The sequence below is a fragment of the Pempheris klunzingeri genome, chromosome 19, assembly GCF_042242105.1.
Source record: "Pempheris klunzingeri isolate RE-2024b chromosome 19, fPemKlu1.hap1, whole genome shotgun sequence".
Taxonomy (NCBI): domain Eukaryota; kingdom Metazoa; phylum Chordata; class Actinopteri; order Acropomatiformes; family Pempheridae; genus Pempheris; species Pempheris klunzingeri.
This window is the reverse complement of record NC_092030.1, coordinates 3,067,545-3,080,998: the sequence shown is the minus strand read 5'-3', so window position 1 is coordinate 3,080,998 and position 13,454 is coordinate 3,067,545. Positions and strand designations below refer to the sequence as shown.

At 43.9% G+C, this 13,454-nt stretch overlaps 1 protein-coding gene across 1 annotated transcript; it reads right to left on the bottom strand.

The window, feature by feature from the left end:
• Positions 1–2,637: 2,637 nt before the first annotated feature.
• Positions 2,638–13,014, bottom strand: snx30 (sorting nexin family member 30). The gene is made up of 9 exons (XM_070850705.1): positions 12,773–13,014; positions 10,158–10,373; positions 8,757–8,867; positions 8,481–8,639; positions 7,546–7,735; positions 6,467–6,666; positions 5,059–5,148; positions 4,525–4,677; positions 2,638–3,222 (listed from the first exon to the last, which is right to left on the bottom strand). Exons 1-9 carry the CDS (start codon positions 12,893–12,895, stop codon positions 3,145–3,147), a joined length of 1,320 nt encoding a protein of 439 aa, XP_070706806.1. The 5' UTR covers positions 12,896–13,014; the 3' UTR covers positions 2,638–3,144.
• Between the last annotated feature and the right edge of the window lie 440 nt (positions 13,015–13,454).

Here is a 13,454-nt window from a genome sequence, read left to right as displayed (position 1 = left end):
GAAATTTTAATCAAGTCTGAATAATCCCAAACTTTTACACCAGACAGCAGGAAAGTCTACAGATGCAAAGATGCCTCTTTCTTAAAATCACTGCCAAGTTTCACAGTGCTCAGCCGTGAACAGACAGCAAGTACCACTCTGATCCCCGGTTCACTATCAAGCCAATTCATTAAAATGGACACACGTTACAATGAGCATGGTTGAAATGGTTCTTCTTGCATAAAGATGTGGAGAATTGGTCAGATGTCTCGTAGTGTTCCTGAGTGCAGAGTGCCAATATGAAACAGATTTTGAAGTGTAAAACTTTAGTCTAATAAAACAGTCTGGTTTAATGGGACCCTGTGGAGTTTCACTGTAAACAAACAAATGTATGTTCATATTTACCAAAGCAGTTTGTGTTTCCTTGAGATACAAACACAAAAAAACATAGTGCTAATAGTGGTCAAAAACTAAATATATCTTATTGTGGAACACGTGCACATGTTTGATGATGGAAAATGTGGAAACGTAGCAAAACAATACAGAAGCTTTGTTTTGTTTAAATACCTCTGACTCTGTTTTGTTGTGGTTGATTTTAATATTTTGGTACAAATACAGTTATTTAGCATCAGTGCATCCGTAGTACTGTCCACTGCAGCTGCCTCGACACTCGACCACAGGTACTCAGAAAGCCTCTCTCCACTTTACCGGCTGCATTCCAAACGCCTTATCAAAACTCTTCTTCATGTGTCACCTCACTGACGTCTGAGTAAAAAGAGAACTGACAAAAGAACTTAAACCAGTTTGCATGCCGCTGCAGTCACTTCCTCAATCTGACCGAACGACATTCTAAAAGAAACGACTAAAACACAGGAGGTTTCTCTGTCTTTAGCAAAGCATGTAAGACCACAGAAAAAGTTAAACCAGCACCTTAAATTCTGAAAATCCAGTAAATAAATCAAATGATGCTAAAAGTAACTTAGACATCATTATTACATTTTAGTTAAAAAAAACAAAAAAAAACAACAAATTTTTCCCGTCGATGAGGCTACAACACTGTGGGATCTGTGATACAAATGAAGAAAAGTAAAAATCAGTGTCATTATGAATGCGGCTCTGATGAAGACGTCCCTGACTGAGTGAGGCTGCTCCGGTCATGACTGGGCAAGTTTTCGCTACTTTATGCTGAGTGCAATGAGCTAGCAGTACAGCTGAGGGTGGAGGGGGACAAAAACTAAACCACCAAAAGGAAATTCAACTTAGTTGGTCATTTCTTTGGGGGGGGGGATGTCAGAAATCAGCAAATAAATTGGGGTCAGAAATGATTACGCATTGACGAATAACACAATATCCTCGAGTGCTTTAAGGCAAGGCCACATCAGCAACATTTGAGCCATGAAAAGAGGAAACAAGAAAAATGCTGCGGTGCCACTACATCTTACATAAAACGTTTCCTGTGAGTCACAGCTGAGCAGACAAGGTCTCATTAACAGAAATGTGCTAGAATGATTTCCACATCAGTCATTTAGTCTTGCCATCTTTCCATTGATTTTGAAATAAAAGGGTGTATCACTCAGAATGTAGTTTTCATGATGTCTGGCTCTGACCTGACGAACTTTTAAAAACACTCCTTGGAGCGCCGTTTTATTTAACCGGCGGATATTTCCCAGAAGCCTCAGTGCTCTTTGTTCCTCTGTAGGCCTGTGCCATCAGCATGTTAAAGAAATTCACCTAGTCCAGCTCCCACAGACCAGAGCAGATCATCAGCTCTAAACTTTGTACTCTTTCTAAAAGGTTAAATCAGGTCATAGCCAGCCTTCTTGAAACGGGACACACATTTTGTGCCTCGTGTTTGCAGTGCTTGTATCACTCAGGCAGAAAAAAAAAAGACACCCGTGTTTTAATTTGTTCAAAGAGAATGAATTAGTGTGCCAATGGAGTCCTCACTTCCACCTGTGTGTGCTTTTCATTGAGTAACTCTGCCTGGTGCTCCCTTTAGCATCCCCAACAGAGGTAAAGCCTTCTCTTGAAGAGGAGAGGTGAAATCCCTACAGCAGGTATGAATGACCATGATAAAAAAGAAAGAAAGTGATATCAAGAGAGACCAACAGTCTAACCGCCCGTTTCAATACTGAAGACTGTTCGCACCTTAACCACCAGGTGGTGCTGCTACGCTACTATCACACACACACATGTATAACCAAACCTGCTGTGTGGGTCTGTGCTTACAACACAAAATCACCTCCAAGAAAAAAATAAAATAAAAACTCAACATTCAGCTAAGAGACGCACACTTGTGTCGTCACTGTTAAATGAGGCTTTACTTCATGCCCATTTATCCTTAAGGATGTGGACCAACGTACATCCTGAAGTTTTGAAGGACTATGAGAGGGTCTTACCGAGGTCTGTCACCACACCTCCTTCTCCGTCTTTAGCCGAGTCGTGACGCTCTGATGCCACAGCAGCTTTCAAGTCTCTTCATAATAACAATAGTTTGCAGGGAAAAGAGGAAAACTATAAAATCTATGAACTTGAGGAAAAAGGTGAACCGTAAGTTAAAGTAAAAGAGTTTATGGCCTGTAACGTGCAAAAATAACAGGTATGGTCCTTAAAGTTAACCGCCTTTTAGAGATGAAAGAGTCCTGCATCGGTGGACAGTTTTCCTCTTACAGGTTTTTATGACCCGATAGGAACAAAGATCTAAGATGCTCTGAGTACTTCATACTTCACGCCCACGCAAAATATTATCTTCTCCATTTTCAGCAAAGCTCAAACACGATCCCTCACACTTTGCTATGTGAACATGAAGAGATCAGAGAGAAAACATGCCTCTCTGAGGCCGCGGCTAAATAAAAACAAGCAGCATAAGCAACTGGCTGTTAATTGGAAATATGAAGTAGAAAAAGTCAATAAGAACAATGACAAAACAAAAACAAAATGTCTGTACATAGTAGGTCTCTCCTCTTTCCCTGCTGTCCTTGAATGCACCATTTGTTACCTCCTTCGCAGCTCAGATCTCAGACGGGGACGACGCCCCTCCGCACAGCCACCTCACAGGAGAACAGCGGCAGAGTCCAGCAGATCAGATCTGCGATCCGGTTGGTCCTTTTCCTTGGCACGAGCAAGTGTGTTATACAGAGGGGGGCAGAGACATGAGGGGGTGTTTCAGTTCGTCTCACTCGTTTTGTCCTCTGTCTGTTTGTCCTGGAGGAGGGTTATGAGCGACTCCCATGCTGCCTGGCACTGCAGAGGGTGGAGATGGATGAGGAGGGAGGGACAGAGAGAGACTGATATGACACCAGAGAAACATTTCAAAAGTGATAATCTGTGGTAAATACAGCGTGCAACTCATTTTGTTCAGCTTTGGATTCATTTAGTGAAGAAACCAGTTTTCTGCTGCCTCTGACTGTCTGCGATCACCAATTAATCCTCTAGTAAAATTAATCTGGAAGTGTAACTGAAATAGTTGCCTTGCCACCATTTAGGTGCACCGGAGCAAAAGAACTGAACTCTTACTGCCTCAGTGGATTGGCCTGTTGTTGTGCCGGGCAAACGTCCAGGTTAGTCTGTGATCAGGATGTTTCTGCTAAGGAGCGGTCGTGTTCAGTGAATATAGCCTCGATGAATACAGATCAACTGACAGCTTGCTTCAGATCAGCTAATGCTCTGTTGGATCTGGTCCCAAAGCTCCGTTCGCTACACGTACTAGAATATTTAACAGTACTGACTTCTGACTATGTGTTTACTGTGGACCTGTTGGATGAAATAAAGTAAGTGGCCGTGACTGAAGCTGGGTATCCAACGTCCACGATCAGATATTTATAGATGCCTGGTGCTTTTAATTTCAAACGACTATCAACTATCACCATCTTCTCCACTGACACCTTGTCTGCTTTTAGTGTTACTGTGGGAACCGTGGTGTTATCTGGTGTTGTTGCACACCCGTCCCACCCTGGACACAACCTGCTCCAACTTCTCTCCTCTGGCAGGCGCTACAGAGCACCGCACGCCAAAACACTGAGATACAAGAACAGTCTCTACTCACAGGTCGTCACCCTGATGAACAACTTAACATCAGTCATACGGTGTCAGAAATAAACCGTATGCCATAACCCTGTTACAGCAAACTCCCACTGTACCCATTTATTCTGAGGTATATTAACAGTTTTTCAACATATCATTACTGTCAAATATGAATCTAAGCATGCTGAATATCCCGTCAAATACATCTACCTGAATGGAAACATAATCATCAGATATTTATTCCAGCATGTTAACACTTAGCATCACTGAAGACTACCGTCTTCTTCATGTCTTTCCTTTATAGTTGCCGAAAGCTTTTAGCTCCTATGTGTGTCTGAATGCAGCAGTTTAATGATGGTCGTGTTTTTTGTTTGTTAAAAACACATCCTAACACCATGCAGATCTTTTTTTTCTGTTTCTATTCCATCTATGAAAATGGTTTGATGAATGATCACAGCACAATAAAAATGACCCACTGTGTGTTTTTAAGTCATTAATAGTGCTTTCCGGCAGCACGCGTACCTTTTCATAGTGGTTGATGTTTTTGTCGGCCATGCCGGTGAGAAGCTGTTTGAAGTCTTGTCTCTTGTTGCTCTGCCAGCGTTCCCAGTCTGCCTTCAGGTCAGCGTTGAAACACTCTACTTTGTCCTGGCATTTCTCAACCTCCACCGGCATCTACGGCGACACAGACAAAACTACAGCTACGGGGGCCTCCGGGGGACATAATACAAGACTACAGGTTGCAGGACTACAGCTGCAGGAGTTTCAGGGGAGAGTAGGTTGTATTAGAGAAATTTTTAAAAATCGACAAAGTGACAGAAGTCTTTCACCAAATTGTCTCTCAGTTGACTCTTTACCAAGTTAGTTTAGCGTTTAGACAAAAGATATCAACTAATACTATCAGACTAAGAGCTTTTATTTCAAAGAGCTTGTTCACCCTTATTTCCATTTTCCTGTTTGTTAGAAATTAACCCATTTGAACACAACACAACAATTCCTAGGCCTCCGTGTGTGAAATGAGCTTCGGAGTCAGATAAAGGGAAGGAGGAGGCTTACTGGCGTTCTGTCCTCCTGTTTGCGCAATATGGCTGCTTCTAGCCGGCCCTCGTATTCCGCCTGGCTCTGGTCTCGCTTCCTCAAAACATTCTGTAATCGAGCAGAAAACATTAACCGTTTTATTTCATGCGGTTAGTGTGACATTTACTGATACTGTAACACTTCTGGGAGAGAGATAACAAGATGAACAGTGTTAAACAGAGAGAGATATAATGAGTCAGGAATTTGGTGAAGACAGGACGTGGCGGATACCACTTCCTCTATTTGGGGTTAAATAAGAAAACAAGTCCGTAGTCCCAAATCCATTACACAAACCAGTTCTGAGCAGGAGTTTACTATAAACTAGGGTGAAGTATAGTCAAGCCAACCACTCGGAGCCATTTCTGCATGTGCTCTTCTTGCATGCCATTCTCCAACAATGTAAAACCAACAAGTTTTTTTTTTAAAACCTGGTGTCTGAGTGACATTCAGCTGGCACATCGGTAGTGATGTGTTTTACATCAACTAGCAATGACTGGTTTGCCTGAGCTGAAGGGGGGAGCAATCGTAGCGACGGAGTGGGCTATAGCAACGGGATTTTCATAGGAGGAAAATTGTAGAATTTAGTTCCTTATGTAAGTCAATGATCAACTGTCTTGAAATAACCGCTGGCTTATTAGGAATAAAAACGTGTGAACATAAAGTGACTTTACATGTCTGTGAACTAGACTGAGGCCGAGCACATTCACTGCCGTCGCCATGGACACACATCCAAGGTACAATGATCAAACAGGACAATCACTTATCCAAATCATCTGCAAAAATCAATTCAAAGTGTTTGAATGCAGAAGAGGACGGGATAATTTTGCTCCATTATTACCGACAGGTGTGCATCAGAGGACTGTGCTGGGACTGGAATTCCACAGGTCAAAGGTCAACGCAAATCAGTAACACACACACTGTAGGAGCAGGTGGGAATGGTCACATACCCAGCGAGAGTGGGCAGGATCTAAAAAATGTCAAAAAACGGTCCCATGCAGGCCTCTATCAGGGGGATGGTGGAAAAACCAAAGAGGCACTCAAGAAAAGTCTCTGATGTCCTGGATGAAAGGGAAACTCTGTGTTCAGAGGAAGGACTACAGTCCGAAAGCTCCCCGTAGGTGAACATTATGTGTCGAGAATGTTTGTGCAATTAGTGTCATTGCCAGGAGAGGGAGACAAAACTACAGCTCTCCACACTGCAGGTTTAATCGTCAGATATTCCAAAGTCTCAGTTTGATTGACACCTAATGGTGCACATTCTGTATCATTTCCTGAAAGGATAAAATGGTAAAGCGTGCTGTTTTTTGTATAGTAACCACTGACAACAAGGCTGACGGTGTGAAGTCGTCCTAGAACGTTACACAAACCAAAATAAATCATCCCTCACCTTCATGGACTCTATGTAGAGGACATACTCTCTGATTACAGGCAGGAGGTCCTGGCTCATCTTGTCACTCTGCTCCTCCAGTGCTCCGCAACACGTCATCACGCAGCCGGCCACGCCCTCCAGGGGGCGCCGCAGCTCTTCCTCAGACCCCGCCCAGCTGGAGTACACGGTGCCGTACTCACGCAGCTCTGTCAGGTACTCTAGTGCAGGTGAAAGACAGCCAGGATGGGGATAAAAAAAAAAAGGAAGAGTTGTTCATACTTCTTAATGACCAATGGAGACTCTCTCTGGGTCAAGACTTTTAAATTTGAGCTTGTGGATCAGAAAACAAGTCACAGCACTGAGGAATCAGCGCATTAAACTACATAACCTATATTTGTATATTACTCATGAGAGAGGGTGATGGCTAAACACCAGACTACAGATTCAAGAATGCATGACATTTGCTTTTTTACACACTGTCAGCGTATCTTATCTGCTCCAATACGGAAACAAGGGCCTTTCCTTTAAGCTGCAGATTTTCAGGCCAAAGACTGGAGCGCATCTAAAACCCAAACAGATGGTGACGACGAGCATTTCACACAGCAGGTATTTATAGGACCTCTCGCCATGTATGAGATAGGCCCGCCGTTATCAACCACAAACCCTCAAGGCCCAAAGGTCTGCAGGGTTTCTCTCCAAACCAAACACTACAGCTGGGCAGGTCAATATTGCAGATAAAATCATACAAGCTTGTGTTGGCCGCCTGGGTAAAGTCTGAGGCATTTCCTCACATAAGCCAACCAAAAGCAAGATGCAGCTCATACAAACAGCTGCCAATAAGTAGGTCTGCTGAGAGAAGAAGAATGAGGAGTACTACTTGAGGCCATGTTGCAAGCAGACAGCACTGTTTCAAAATGTTGCTTCCTGGTGCTTAAAATACATGTTTGGGAGAATCAACTAAGAAGAAGTGGCAGTGAAAGTGCTTGTAACATCTTGAAAGGATAATAAAAAACTTAAATGGAAGATCAACGTAAAACAACTCCCGCTTCTTTCACGCTCCTATTTAAAACCTAAAGTCTCCCCTGTTGGTCTCATACCTGACTGCTCTTTGAGGATCCTCTGAGCGATGCGGTCGATGGTTCCCAGTTTTTGGTTGAAGGTGTCCAGGTAATCTCCCATGGCACAGAACTCGGGCGGCCGCGCCCGCAGCTTGTAGCCCCCGGCCACGTGTTTCACTGACTCGCCCACTTTGGTCAGCAGGGCCAGACCCTGACGCTTGTTCAGGTCCTGCAGACACACAGCGACGACAGGCCGCAGAGCGTCGAGGGTCCCACCACACAGGCACGGAACAACAAACACGTTAACATGGCGAGAGAATAAATAATAACAGGACTTTTTCCCCATTCTGTGAAGTTTTTCATGAACATTGTGTTAGACACTCCTTCTGTTGTTTATTACTTTTAGTCCTTGTGCCCTACTTTCTGACTTCAATTATTTTACTGCTGCAACAACCTCATTTCCCCACAGGGATCAATAAAGTCATGTCATGTATATCAGCTACTTACAAAGTTTGTGACTGATGGCAGATTTGGAGCACACACACACACACACACACCCACACACACACACACGCCTAAGGAAGCAGAAGCTCTGTATTTTGTATTACAGCATTTAGTGAAAGATCCCTGCATAGATTACCGTTTTCTTTCTGCATATAGGAACACCTTGTGTTCACAGCTTAAAATGTGTGCTGATCATGATGAAGAATCGTCACTTTCCCTTCTGCTCTTCACCGAACTGTTTAGAATTTATTTTCTGTCTGATATTTATCCCACTGTATAGTTGGTCCAAAGTGACAAATGTTGGACAGCTTTGAACCAAATACGAGCAGCTATCCAGCCTGAAGCAGCAGATGTACAAACTACTGCATCTCTAAAAAAAATAAATAAAACTGTTGTTTTTAAGCGGTGAAGGAGTGATTATGGACATACATTCTTATCAAAGACCAACACGTCCTCCTGTGCTGTCTTACCTTGGCAGATAGGAAAGCGTTTAGATGTGGGTTGAAGGAGAGGACGGGATGGTCAGCAACTCGCTTCAGGAACTTGTCCAGGGCTTTCATCCTTGTTTCCACAAAATCCTCTGAAAAACGATCAACCACGCCCTTCATCACGAACTTCTCCGGCAGCGGCTGGGGGCAGAGAGTGATGGAGGAGGACAGAGGAGAAGAGCAGAGCACGGCGTGTAAATCTAGTGTTTCTCAATGGAAAGCGGGACAGTGGGTTGCGTCGCGGCTCATTTGACCTACAGGGATGAGGTGAGTCGGCTGGCTGTCCTCCAACTTCATCCTCAGCCAGTCGAAGTCCTGGTAGCGCCGTCGCACACAGTAGTCCGGCAGGTCAAACTCTATCCGTGTTGTCTGCAAAAAAACACATGCAACTTTCAAAAATGTACAAATACACACTTTTGAAATATACAATTTACAGTATGTGCAAGGGCTTGATTAGTTTAGAAGGTGGTTTCATTGTGTATAAAGTATAGAAATGTATATAAATATATATAAAAGTATGTCCAGTAGCACACATGAACTGAATTCATATATATATACACACATTAAATTGGAGGGTGACCTGTTCATCAAAAGCACAGACACACACTCTCTCTGTCTCTCTCTCTCTCTCTGACAATACAATGTTAAAAGACCCCCCCCACACGCTCTCAATTAACACTTTGTGTTTATGTTGGACTGTGATATTTGTCGAGGGCCTCTGAGCCGAAGCACCACAGTGTACATAGCAACTGTCGTCATGGCGCCACCCGACAGCTCCTGGCGCTGTCTCCCTCCGCTCTGAATCTGTTTTTTTTCATTAAACGATGGAAAGGCCTCCGAAGCTACGATTCCCTGATGAAAGTCAGAGCAAATTGAGTTCGGTCAGGCAGAGCGGTGGCTCTGAGATGATTCTGCTCTGTTTAGCGGCAGAGAGATTTAGAGGGTATAACTGAGGAGCCGCCTGATGAGAACAAGTTCCTGCATACACCTGTCCTCTGGATTATACTTTTATTATGGGAGGGTAAAGGGAAAGTGTTCTCCTAACCGGCTCCATCACCCCTGGGGATACAGTCTTTGCCTGAAGGTGGAGACATTAGCATGACTGTCGTTCTAAACCACTGCTGCTGCTGCTATTACTTTCAGCTCCCGAAGGTGGCTGCAGCTTTGCATTGTGATCGGAGGTGGATGACCTCTCTGAAAGTCCTATTTAACGTCCGTCTTACGCATTCTTAAAGGTGCCCTGTGGAGTTCCTTGTAGACAAACACTGCAGTGTTTATATTCTACATTTCTAAAGTGTAACAAACCTGCTGAGCATGTTTCCTTCATGATAAACCCTCATACAAACATTGCTGCACAGCGCTAGTATTGAGCAAAAACTCCACATGGTACCTTAAACGTGGAACTTTCATACCATTTTCATGCCATTGAATGTTTCTTGTGTGTATTAGCTTTACAGCACAGTGTTCTGAAAGGCCAAGCGGACTGAGAACAAGGATTTTAAGGAACATAGAATATAAAAAGTGACGTTTGGCTTTAACATAGCATCAAGAAGACCTTTTAAAAATATTATGGAATGCAACAAAGCATGACAAATTAAAGGTTATAATAACTGTCCCAAGTGTCAGACAGTGTTACCATGACACCAGCCAATAGCAGACCTTGGTGGAGACTCTGTAGGTGATGTAGGTCTCCATGGTGGAGACGTGCTTCTTTGGGTCGTCCACTGTGACAAAAAGGTCGCGGGTTTCTGTGGAGGAGGCGTAGGGGTCCCGGACATCTTCCAGGTCGTCGTCCAGCTGAAGCCTGTTGAACAGCGAGGACACCGATGCGGGACTCGACGTCTCGACCGGCGTGCCGTTGGCCAGCCACGCTTCCTGCGTGAACAGAGACCACGATGACGTCAAATTCAGAGGCTGCAATGGGAAAAGCTGCAAACAAAGAGCTGATAGATTGATGCTGATGGGGATGACAGTCGCTTCAGTCTGTCAATGGGGCCCTTGTTGACGCTGCCGCATACACACCCTACATCATCTGACACAACTACTGTCCTTTTTTTTCTGACGAAATGATGGACGAGAAAGGAGAAATGGAGCGTTTGTGAACTTTCCACAACCTTTATAAAAAAAAATTCCTGCAGGAAAACAGTTTCCTTCGTGGCGTTCCTCCTACTTTTCTGAACAAACACGTGCATTCATCAATATAATCAGCCTCTTCCACAGGTGTGTTAAATACATGCCTTCAGGCACATTCTAGCACTTTCAGTTTTTCTGTGTTTATATAGCAACAATTTCCCCGCAGGCTCCATCCAAACACAGAAATAGTGCTCCGAAAAGCTATAAAAAGACTAATAAGTGGACAAAAGTGGATGCTGTGGAAAGTGTCTCCTCAAAAGAAGAGACCACCTGTGGATTAGGACATTAGAGGGAAAAAAAAAAAAGAAAATTATGGTGCAGTTTACTCTCATATATATATAAAAAACACGTCTCTACAAAAGATGAATGTATTACTGCACATTTAGCAGAAAGAAGGGAAAGCAGGCAACAAAACGCTGCAACAGACACGGAGGCATCAAAAGTGGCTCTGAAAATAAAACTAACGACCAAATCCCCACTACAAGAACCTGTGCTGCCACATTTGATTTGATCTCAACTCCTGACAACATTCCTCACCCGTCGCCAATGTCCTCTGGGGCAACATCTCGCCTCACATGATGAAGGGACTATTTCCTTCCCGAGTCAGGTTAAGGTGTGTGTGGGAGCTAATGTTCAACCTTAATCACTTTTTCTGCCACACACACACTTTTTTTTTTTTTTTTGAATCGCCTGAAGAGGGCACGTGTGCAACTTTCCAGTTCGATCAGCACTGAGAAAAGTGCTGCCCCACTCTCACTCCTGCATGCACACAACACCACACACACACACACACACACACACACACACACACACACACACACTGGCTGCTGACATCGTAAGTGCTCTTTTTCTACACTGTGGTGCTAACCTGCACTGGTAATCACAGTTCAGATAATTGCATTGCGTTGCATCATTACATCACTGTGAATGAACAACCAGGCCACCACAACACAGCCGCACTAAGACAGACAGAGGGGAAGAATCTGGAAACATCATACTGGAGGAACCAGACTGGGCTTTAATACAGAGCAGAGGTGCATGAATGTAATAATCAACAGGGTGATACAGGAGTGGATCTAATGTGGAGTTGTTCTGATTGTAATACAGCGATGAAGCACAGGTGGTATTAAAACCCTTTATACCTGTGTGTTTCCAACGGCAACATGTTTAAAGCTCCAGGATGTGAGTAAATATTGCATGCAAAAACAAATAGTTGTATCCAAAACCTCACATCACCACGTTCTTCTTATTGAGTCAAAGACGTCACAGTCAGTCATGAACTTCCAGAAATCCACATTTTCAACAACGTCTGCACAAACACAAGCTCCTGATTTCTTTCTCAAGTAAGAAACTAACCCACTCTCTCTCAGGCCGCCTGTTAGAATCACCGTTCTTCTAAAAAGTGCTTCTTCTTTTCACTTCACAGTTTTACCTTTGACTGTTTAGTCCTACTGACGTACTGACTGTGAGGATGCAGCTCCTGATCCACACCAAAGACTAATCACTTGATCCCTGATGTGATCCTCTTTTTGATGTTATAGACTGAATCCATTAGGTTACTTCCTTGTTGGAAGGTCGTATCACAGCATCTCCTATTAACTGCAGGTACCAAAGTGGTTGCTGGGCCAGTTTCTCCAAAGTAAAACACAAGCAGGGAGAATAAAAGCTCGTGGATTTGTTTGCTCGGTCCATCACTGCACACCTCAGCTGTCAATGGTGTCAGGTCCCTGTTTAGAGAGTGGGATTAGAGGAATCTGTTTATTCAATCAAAATGTGTGTAAACTGGACTCGCTGTGATGAAACACTGTGCAAACACACAGTAGCCTTCAGTGTGCGTGGCTTTTTCTGTTATTGCTAATGTTTTGATGCTGTGCTGTAACAAAGTCAGACCCTGGAGAAGAAGATACAGTTAGCTGAGACTGGCTGTGGTTTGTTGGAGATTCTCCAGTCAAGAGCTGTGAACCTTCACTGCGAACACAAATACTGAAAATTAACCAGAAAAAGACGTTTTTCTCCATTAAACTTCCATCAGTTTGCTACTTCTTACTCAGTGGATTTAACCATAAACAGAGTTTAGGTGGATTCACCGTCCGCTCTCCATCCCCCGGTTGTTTTCTCGGTTCAGCCCCGGCGGACCCTACCTTGTCCCCTCCGACGTTCACGGTGGCGGAAAGCGGCTCCTCGGTGGCGGACAGCGGGTGGAGGATCTCCGCGATGGGCTTCTGCCCCGAGCTGGCCAGGCCTCTCGGAGCGCCGACACTCATCCTGCAGCAGGCGGGAGGACGTGGCCGGGTATCGGGGGTGGCGGCTGTCCGGTTCTCCGCGGCAGATACGGTTGGTGTGGACAGAGGGAGGCTTTTTTCTCCGGTCAGGGTCTCCTCAGTTCAGATGTTACACCCGTTGGTTGGTCACAACTGTCAGCTGACTCCCACTGCGCAGCTCCGGAAGTTAAACTACACGAACCCGGATGTAAACACATGGGTCACGTGACAATAATCAACGAATGAAACTCTAAAGATCGTCTATTGAGAAGATCAGCGGGCTGTTATTGAAACTACTAACCCTGCTCATTTTTTAGAGAGATAGATGGAAGGGAAACTAAATACAAAGAGAACACTATGAAGAAAAATAGAGAGAGGCGAATCAAAAATACACACTGAGGTAGATACATACATGTATACATAAACATAATAGTATATAGTATATGTAGCTGGCATAATAGGTATGGTAATAGCAACATAGTAATATTGTATAAAACATATAGAATATGAAATATTTCATGTAAATACAAAGACACACAAACACATTTTTAATTGAAGGTCT

Bases quoted from the DNA above. Each gene is read 5' to 3' on its own strand.
- snx30 (XM_070850705.1), bottom strand. From the start codon at position 12,895: ATGAGTGTCGGCGCTCCGAGAGGCCTGGCCAGCTCGGGGCAGAAGCCC. The intron at 6,667-7,545 runs GTATGAGACCAA...CACCTGCACTAG, and splicing joins GATCCTCAAAGAGCAGTCAG to AGTACCTGACAGAGCTGCGT. The intron at 3,223-4,524 runs GTACGCGTGCTG...CACCCTCTGCAG, and splicing joins ACATCAACCACTATGAAAAG to TGCCAGGCAGCATGGGAGTC.